Genomic DNA, 10,242 nt, shown 5'->3' on the forward strand with positions numbered 1-10,242 from the left:
TTGGTTAACTAACATTACCAGTATTCCTCCAGCAGAGGGTATACTTATTTTGTATAAACTCTGATTCATGTTTACAGTCACACTTACTTTGTATTCTTTCCTATTTCTACATAAAAATGAATCAGATACTCCCACGGTGGCTTTTGCAGCTAAAAAAAAAGGTTTTTTTGTGAGATTAAAAGGAGCATTTAATCACCTCCAAATAAAGTTGTCTAAGTCAGTTTGTTAAGACTATAAAGAGATAATAATCTTAATTAATATAATAAGTAATGTGTGTTTGATGATATTCTTGTATATGGAGTGAAATGTGGATCAAGCTATGGTTCACTGACCTCCAGGGTCATAAGCCCGGACATATCAGGATGCACAGTAAAATCTCCAGGGAGGAAGCAGCAGTAATAAAACTCAAACTTGAGCACCACGACATCTTGATATTAATGCGCATTTAAAAAACAGCCGAACTAACAAACTAAACACTGGAGGCAAACAGGCATCTGTGCACAGGAAGGAGGTTGACGTGTTTTCCGCAGGCTTAGACCGGGGAAAGTTGTTTCCTGAAGTTGACGCCGTGCTTATCATTTCCACACTCAAGTCCTGCTGCTTGCACAAAAATGATCAAGACGGGTTTAGCACCGTTTTGATTAGCTTTTCTTCCCCCCCCTCCCCTGACATCCCTTCCTCTTCTGATGATGGAGCTGCCAGACGGGAAGATGAGCTCCAAGAATGAAGACACAGGTAATTAAAAACAAAGCAAAACTTTAATCTGCTTCATAGCTAGCTACTATCACCACATTCACCATCAGGGTAAGCTACGAGGCGACACTGGCCGCTTTACGGCTTTAAACGTAGTTAAGTATTCATTTTAACTTGTTGCTTGTCTTCAGCCGGAACCTGCTGTTGTTGAAGGGGCGCTGGGGAACGTAGCCGGGAGACGGCCTGTTAGCATTACTGCCCATAGAAATGAACGGACGATGCTAACCGCTGGCTAGCTCTGTATTAACGTTTACTTTTGTCCTCAAAAAAAGAGGGAAAGTGGGTTTTAATGTTGTTTAGTTGCCACTTCACTCATACACATTGGTGTTATTGTAGCATTAGAGCTAAAACCACTAGGTAATTTATGACAAATGGTAAATATAACAATGATTATAGCCCTGAAAATGTAACTGAAAGTAAAAGAAGCCTTCATTAGCTGGTATTTTGTTAAAGTACTCGTATTATCCAGTGCACACGATGTCACTGAAATATTATTACTTGCATTAAAGCACGAGTTTACCTTTCAGGTGATTTAATATATAGTAGGAGGCAGCAGCGCACGGGCTGTTTTGCATTACAAAGTCACATAGATGTGGTGATGAACAGTGTGCGTGCCCTTGGAAAGCAGTGAATAAGCATCGTGCGGAATGAAGTTCACATGAATGTACACCCGTCTCCTGGTGTCCTTGAGTGCAGCATTTGAGTAAGTTTACAAATCACCTTGTAGGTGTAGGGTAAGTAGTAAAAGTCAGTGCAACAAGTGCTTGCTGTAAATTTCTCAAGCAACACAGGTGTCTTACAATTTACAAATAACTGTAACCTGTATGAGATTGTCTAAAAGTAGCAAAGTATAAAGTTTCACTCGTCCCTTTTCCAATGGTCCTGTAAGTTACTGCAAATTTCGGTATCGATCCCAATACCAAGTAAGTACAGGGAAAGGAGTGAATTTATAAAGGAAGCTAATGTAGAGGGGAGGAATGTGTTGAAGTATATTTTTTCATCCTCCCTCCTTTCAAATAAAAATATACTGTAAACTGAAGCTGTCTTAGAGATTGTAGAGAAATGCTGCTCATTTTTTAAAAGTTATTAAATAAATACTTTTTAGGTTTGACTTCCTGTGTGTGAAAGTGAGGAAGTTGTAGAAAGCAATTTATTACATAGAAAAGAATAAATGGTTAGACTGAAAGCTAAACTAATCAGTGATGTGGTCCAAGCCAGCCTCTTGGCCAAATCAGATATTTTGTTGTTGATTTTATGTAGAAAAGCCTGCAGCAAGACACTTTAAACCTGTGTCTTCCTTCAGATGTTAATGCAAATATTTCATGAACTTACTTTAAAAAAATAAATATACTGGTGTTTAGTACTGGAGTTTAGGTCTTTTACTGAGTACAGCCACTTTGATTTCACAGATTTTACAGGTTACAGAAGGAGCCAAGTCCTGTAATTTGCAGACAATTTCAAGTTCTGAGATATTTTATATATCTGACTTACACATTGTAAGTCAGATATCTCTGCTGACTAGTTACTGTGGCCAGTTGGTTTTCACTTTCAGTTCCCTGATGGACTGAATGATTTGAATTCCAAATCTGTGCAGTGTTTCCTGTGTACTTCCACTCTATGCTGAATAGTTGTCAAAATACCCTTTTCATCAAATGCTCCTGCTTTTTTTTGTTTCTTCAGACATTTGACCGAAGAGATAAGGTTTAACCCAATAGATCCGCAGCAGCTGTGTCCAAATGACTCCAGCTTATCGAGATTTTTCGCATACTTCGGACATTGGCTTTTGTGACCGCGTCATAGATAAGGTTTCCTTTCCTCTTCCAGACCATGTTTTTCAGCTCTGTGTAGCAACAGTACCGCATAACCCACCCCTGTGTCAGCTAAACCTTCTTGGAGGTCATTATAGTCACGTCGAAGCTTTTCCTAATTAATAATAGTTGTTTGTATGAGATCGATCATCATTTACAGTTTTTTAAAATTTCCAACAGCCAAAAAATGTCCATAAAATAACTAAGTGAAAACAAAGAATAGAAGTTATTAGGGCTGTTGGCATTAACACGTTAACGCTGACAGCCCTAGAACTTATTGATCAAATTACTGATTTTTGTGTGCTCGAGCTTTAGCTTATTACACCTGCATTCATATAGCATTTCTAAATGCCCATGCTTTTAAGACTAGATTCCAGAAAAACCACAGAAACAAACATAATTGAATAAATTCATAATGAAATTATGAAATTAAAAGATAAACAGCAGACCAAACAAATAGTGCATGAGCACACTCACTTTTTGATTTGTTTACAACCTCACTTTTATTAAAAAAAAAAAAGCAATCCTATTTGAGCTTTTGACCTAAATCAATTGAGCATGGATCAAGACATTATGAAACATGTAGTTTAGATGAATAGTCCATCAGCCGTTTCCTAACAAGGTTATTGTAGTTAATAAAGCTGAACAGAAAACTCAAACTAGGAGGGGGAAAAGCATTTTAGTCACTATAGATATGGAAATGTGGTCAAATCTGTCTACACAAGCAAACTTGGAGGGTTTGGTACAGGGATGTTTATATTGTATGACTGTTTGTTTTGTGTGTGTTTCCTCATGCACCTAGTAGCCCATGTTTGTTGAGTGTTAACACAAAGGTTAGAGCATACTTTATCAGTTCCTAATGGCGCTACTTGACTTATTTTAATCTGTGGTGACTCATAATAATAAAAAAATGACTGAGTTAAGTTTATTATTTGCTAGCTGAAAGAGAAATATTCATTTCATTTAATTATTTTTTTTTAACCTCAGGTTTTGATTCAGAAAAATCTAAATTTCTAACTTATCTCAAATCTTTGCGTAAAAGTGTATCTCCAAATTTATTAGACCATTTGTGGTAACAACAAGAAAACACAAATAGCTTTAAAAATGTGGGGGTTTTTTTACCCAGATTTGAGCCCTGACATCCAACTGCTAAAACAGATTTTTCTTCTGTTCAGAAAAGCAAAAGTATATAACTGTAATTTGACACGTTGACAAAAAACAATTGTTTTTTGATTTTTGTAAAACGGTAAGCTTGAAATTATGATTGATAACAACAATAATTATACTTTCAGTTAAAAACCCAAACATAGAATCCATTTCATTGGACTAACTGTTAGAGGTGGGAATCACCATACATCCCACGATACGATATTATCACAATACTTAACGCACGATACGATATTATTGCAATTTTTAAAAATATTTTGCGATATTCAGATTCTGTACATAAAGGTAAACTTTATCAATATTTATTTTATCTAATATCAAAGTCTCACACTCAGTCTTTCTCTCATTTCAGTTTTATTGTTGACAAACTTGAACGGTTTGTATTACAGTCTAGTCCAACTTAACTGAATGCAACCATCTGGTACAATTATAGCTATTCTGAACTATGCAATTTATGAAAACTATGCAGCCCCTTCAGCAACTGAAGAATTTGAAAGTAAATTAAAACAAAATATAATTTTACATTAAATAAAAAAGTTTTAAACTTAATTAAAATAAAACATGTATTAAATTAAAATAAGTAAACTGTCATGTTTATTGCTGCTATAAAAAGAGTTAAACACATTTGGACAGTGAAGGAATGTCAGGATTCTTGCTCAGAAAAAGGAGCTGATCAACATGCTCTGAAGTCAGAGCATGTTCCAGTCCACAAAAACTTTTTTTCTAACAAAATATCGATTTCTGCTGTCCCTGTATCGATACATTATTAGCAAACAAAATATCACGATACTACACAGTATCGATTTTTTTCCACACCCCTACTAACTGTTACAGAAACATAAACTGTTCATTTAGGGCAGCTGTTGCACAGACCGTTCATTGGCTGGTGGTCTAATAAATTTGTTTAGCTCTAACTTAATAAAGGAAAAGCACAAAAATGTGATGTCCCGTCATTTTCAGAGACGAGCCTGCAGGCCCAGCTAGCAGACTGCAGAGCACAGGTCGAACACTGGCAGGGTGTGGCGACGATCTGTGAGCTGAGCAAACAGGAGGAACTGGCAGAACTGCAAAAACAATGCGATCAAGAGATCCAGTCGCTGCAGGAGGCTCTCAGAGGTCAGTGATTGTTGTGCGTTGGCCTGGCCTGGATTTCTTTGTGTGCACGTGGCAAAATATTGCATAAGCGCAAAAGCCCAGTTTTTTTCTTTGTCTTTTTTTAATCAAATCTCCAAAAAACTAAAACTGGACCTTGTGGGTTTCCCATATAAATTTTTGAACAAGTTTAAATGTAGTTTCTGGCACTAATATTTATTCAGTAATTTGCTCCAAGGTAGAGCTAATAGCTTTAAGAAATATTGGACAAAAGTAGCGCAAATGGATGTATTTTTATGAATTTCTTTTTTTGAGTGTGATGAAAAACCTATTTTGTAATCGTGTTAATGTCCCAATAGATGAAAGCTGAACTCGCAGATTATCATTATGTGTCGTCACTTGTGTTTTCAGAGACAGCAGCTCAGTACGAGGCCAGGATAGCTGTTCTGCAGTCTCAACCTGTAGAGTGGAAGAGATCCAGTGGACCACACATGGTCAGTGTGTGCCCGTGTTGCTTTTCCTCCAGGTGTCTTGGGCTCCCTTCATGTGATTTTTATACTTGTTAGATCAGTGGAAGGAAGGGGAGGGTGGATGCCGAACACGCGTCAGTCGTCAACAGTCTGACTGAGGACGAATCGGCGCCATCGACGCACAGCCATCCACCAGAGCTGGAGGCGGTGCCGGAGGGAGAAGGTGCTGCACTTACAACAGAAGGATATTTTTCACTAAGGAACTGTGACTCAGCCTCGTTGTCCTCTTTCTCCTTGGACACGCCGTCGCTGCCCAGAAAACTCCACGCTCAGGACGACACTGACTCGCTGGTCTCCACGGGTACTTTGGTGCCTGAAGCCATTTATCTGCCACCAGCTGGCCACCGGCTGGTCACACACAGTGACTGGGACGCGCTCAATGCTCAGGTTTGGATTTAACCGTTTTTTAAATTATTCTGCATATTTGTTGCGCTTCTTCTTCAAAAACCCCCCTAAAATGCTGTGTAACAGCTCCAGTGTGAGCAGATTTAATGTCTAAGTAGCTTCCAGTCAGCACCTGTGGTCTAATGACTTTGCATTGTGGCTTTTTCGGTCAGTTGTCAGAGCTGCGAGGGGAAGTGAGTCGCCTGCAGGCAGAGAAGGAGGAGCTGGAGAGAGAACTGGATACCCAGAGCAACCACACGCACAAACAGGTATAGGAACACGCTCTGACTGTGTGTGTCTGTATGTATGTGCATATCTATATGTGCATTAACGAGTGTATGTATATGTGTGATCTTAGGTATCAACGCTCCAGTCTCAGGTCCAGGCTTCAGAGTCTCTCCTCCAGGATTTGCAGAAATCTTTCAGCCAGTCACAGAATGCAGTCCAGAGCCGGCTGGTGAGTAACATGAAACACTCAGATAATTCCTGCAGATTAAACAAACAACATATAGTGAGCTGTAGGTTTCTGTTAGGTTGGTTTGGTCAACTTTTAACAGACCCAGGCGAGCTTTTTCCCTTTGTTTACAGTATTACACACTCAGCCACATATTTACTAAACAGAAATTAACTGGCAGCGTTTATTTCCATAAACAACTCAAGTGTACGATGACTCAATCATCCATCACACTCTAGACTCCAGTGCTTGTTTGTACCATTATCCATGAAGCGATGTGAATGTTATTAGGATGGCAGGTTCCAACTTACATTTGTTTGTTTGCTTTTCTTTTGGTCCAGGCGGAGTTGTCGCTTTCTCAGAGGAAGATGTGCAATGAGCTTTCCAGACTGAAAGGAGAAGAGGTTGAGGAGGATGTACCAGACACCGGCTCATCATTCTCAGCAGCACTACATGTACAGTCTTTGAGTTTTTATAGCTTAGTTCACCTTCGAGTGCTGCAGCAAGCAACACTTGAAACTCGATGATGTTTTTATTTTTAAACGTGAAATTCAGCACAGACAGTGAAATATTTTTAGGACGTTTATGGCATTTTACACATTGTCAGAGAGCGAGAACGGAAACTCTCGAGAAGCTTGTCTGTCTGTTTGGAGTTCCTCTTTGTGAAGTAGTGGCTTTCCTTATTTAGAGTAGTTGTGGCAGATCAGTGGAAATATTTCAGACCTCTCACATTCACTTCCGGCATTTTAAGATTGTAGAGAAAAGTTTAATTTTCTGGCAGAATAATAACTGTTTGTTTAATTAGCAGAGGTGGTGGTCAGGTTGTATTTGTGCTAGCCCGTATGCATCAAGACGTATATTGTTTGCTTTTTGATGGCGTCAGTGTGACTTCATGTTTTAAAACTGTAACCTGCAGGGGGCGCACTGTGAAGAGCGCCTTCGCATTGAGATAGTCAACCTGAGGGAGCAGCTGGACACACGGACAGAGGAGAGCGGTCTGTGGATTATTTTATTACCTGTTGAATCTGCTGTGTTGCCTTTCTTGTACTTAAAGTTTTTTTTTTTTCCTTCTCCATCTGCTTCCTTCTACTTGAAACTGATGTCATCAGAAGTTTTAGAGGGTGAGTGACCAGCTTATAGCTTTAGATTAGATTAGTAGGTCTTCTGATGGATGTATTTATATTATTTGTATTTTATTATATGTATTTTTTTAATGTGCAGTGCAGTTTTCCAGTCTGAAGACCGAGACAGAGAAGATCCACGCTCAGAGGGAGCAGTTGCAGGCTGAGCTGCTGGCATGCCGCACTGAACTAGAAGCCCTCCGGGTGGCGCTCTCTCATGTGCAAAGCACCAACAAGATCCTCAGCAGTGAGAAAGTAATTGCAGCCTGCTTTTAGATCTATAAGCTTTGTTGTTCTTTTGGTGGTTTATTTTCATTTTCAGCATTCACCATTAGGAGCGTCTTTTTTTTTTTTTTGTAAAGTTGAGAAATATTAAAGTCAAACAAACAGGGATTTCATGTAACTGTTATTTCTGTGTTTGTCAGGCAACTCTGAACCAGCAGTGTCTGGAACTGCGGAGCCAGGTGATCAGCCTGCGCTCTCAGGTCGACACCAGCCAGGCTGTGCAGCGAGACTTCGTTGAGCTTTCCCAGTCACTGCAGGTAAGAAACAACCGTCAGTGGTCAGCTTAATCTGCCAAGATCAGTTGGGGATGAGGGGAGGGAGACAGGACAAAAAAACCACACTGTGGAGGAGAACCAGAGATGAATAATGACTAATGATTAAATGCAGAGATGTGTATAAACAGAGCGTGAAAAAGGTGAGTGAAGAAGAAACACTGTGCACAGTGCATCATGGGAAGCCCCCAGCAGCCTAGAAATTTTGCAGCAAAACTAAAAGAATGCTGAGGGTCACCTGATTCAGCCCTAACTGTATGTTTTGACAAAAAGGAAAGTAGAGAGGATTTAAAATAAATTCTGGATTTAACAGGGAGCCAATGAAGAGAAGCCAGTTTGGGCGAAGGTCTCCCTTTCTAGTTCCTTTCAGTACTTTTGCTGCAGTGTTTTGGATCAGTCATAGCCTTTTCAGGTTTTTCTTAAAGGACATCCTGATAATAATGAATTACAGTAGTCCAGCCTTGAAGTAATAAATGCATAAACTAGTTTTTCAGCGTCACTCTGGGACAAGATGTTTCTAGTTTTAGAGATATTGTACAGATGCACGAAAGCAGTGTTACGTATTTGTTTAATAAGCGCACTGAAGGACATCCTGGTCAAAAAGTGCTTCCTCACAGTTACCGGAGGCCGATGAATTGGCATCTAGACTAAATATCTGGTTAGACACCATGTTTCTGTGGTGATCTGTCTTATCTAAGAATAACAGGAAAACTGTTTACATCAGGATGCTGCACATCATAGACTTGCTGATTCTTATCTGCCTACTTATCTCCCCTTTAAGGTGAAGCTGGAGTTAATTCGGCAGGCAGAGAGTCTGGAGCAAGTCAAGGAAATCCTGGAAGAGGGACATGGTGAAGATAACTCCCCACCTGTGGACACCCCTTGAAATGCATTGGAACCAAAGAGATGAAACATCCCAAGAGTGACCAAGAAAGCTAACCATGGCTACATGAAACACAGAAGATCTGATGGAGTGACTGCTGGAACGATGCTGCTAGCACTCATGTTGCGACACTGGAAATACTCCTAAACGGAAACATTAGATCTCGGATAGGTTGGATTGGTGTCAATGAAGGAAAGTGGTGCTTAATGACCAAAGCAAAGTCTTCTCACACTCTCTCATGGTTTTTCTTTTTTTCCTTACGTCTAGTAACACATTTATTCCTGTACAAAGACATTTGTAAATATTCTGTGTTTGTATATCTGACACGACTCCAGTGAAACACTCAGGGGTCCAACACTATCAGTAATTAATATGCAACTTATCAATATTTTTGCATCTCTGTGAATAAGGACCTCTCTTGGCAGTGGATCGGGTGCAATAATGAACTGACGCCACTAAATCTGCAGCATTTAGATGTGATTTTTAATACATATAAGGATGAATTTGCTCAGCGTTAACATTCCTGTTTTCACTAAAACCATATTAGCTTTTAGACTCAACATTCTGGGTTTTATGATTAGGAGAGTGTCAGTAAAATAAATATTAACGTGTAACTTTGACCATTTTATTTGGTGTGACTGCACATTAGAAACTGATGGCAGGTTGTCACATCTTTAACATTTAGGTTTATAATTAAATCATGTGGTTGAGTTTCTTAACCCTTGGCTTCAGAGCAAGTTTACCGGACACTGAACGATGCATATCAGCTTGTTACACAGTGTAACTGCACACAATGCAGTAGGTTAGGATTTAAAATGTGATTTAATGTATTTGGATGTTGTTGCTGCTCTTGAAATTGAAGCTAAACCTTCATCTCTACAGGAAAATCCCAGATACTCCAACAAAGATCAGATAATACTGTGACTTGTTTTATTGTATTAATGACAGCAGAGCCCAGTCTCTATCCTACACTTACACTTAATCAGATAACTATGTAAACCATCTGTGTATTTTAAAACTGTGGAGTATTACCTGACAATGATTACACTTCCTTGAACTGGATATTTGGTTATTCGAACATCCTGGCTGTGCCGGAAGCCCTGGAATTCTGCCCTTTGCTCCTAAATGTTAAGTCAGCAGGTTTCCCAGATTGATACCACCCTGTTGTCTTTTAAACACTGACCACATTATTATTTCTGTTATGCTTTATAACAACCTGTGCAAAAAATAAATGTCGCCACTGGGAAGCGAAGCATGTCCTGAAGCTACCAGAGTGCTTGGCTGTCTGTGCCTTTTACATCATGGGCCACATACAGCCCACTTAGATCTTACTGCAAGTGTGCCGGACCAGTGTGAAGACGTTTAACTACACATTTATTCCCTGAGATATCTTAAGATTCTTTTCAATTCTATTTTATTTATATAGCACTGAGTCACGGCAACGGTCACCTTAAGGGCCTTTGTATTAAAATATATTAAGTAAAGTGCAATTT

General features: G+C 39.3%; 1 protein-coding gene across 1 annotated transcript; it reads left to right on the top strand.

Annotated features, from left to right (window-relative positions):
* Window positions 1–497: 497 nt before the first annotated feature.
* rabep2 (rabaptin, RAB GTPase binding effector protein 2) lies at window positions 498–10,013 on the top strand. Its single transcript, XM_085157448.1, has 11 exons — window positions 498–735; window positions 4,689–4,844; window positions 5,232–5,314; window positions 5,387–5,737; window positions 5,908–6,003; window positions 6,093–6,191; window positions 6,530–6,643; window positions 7,105–7,309; window positions 7,410–7,564; window positions 7,735–7,851; window positions 8,648–10,013. Exons 1-11 carry the CDS (start codon window positions 687–689, stop codon window positions 8,750–8,752), a joined length of 1,530 nt encoding a protein of 509 aa, XP_085013574.1. The 5' UTR covers window positions 498–686; the 3' UTR covers window positions 8,753–10,013.
* Window positions 10,014–10,242: the final 229 nt, after the last annotated feature.

Source organism: Neolamprologus multifasciatus, chromosome 4 (genome assembly GCF_963576455.1).
Source record: "Neolamprologus multifasciatus chromosome 4, fNeoMul1.2, whole genome shotgun sequence".
In the NCBI taxonomy this organism is placed as follows: domain Eukaryota; kingdom Metazoa; phylum Chordata; class Actinopteri; order Cichliformes; family Cichlidae; genus Neolamprologus; species Neolamprologus multifasciatus.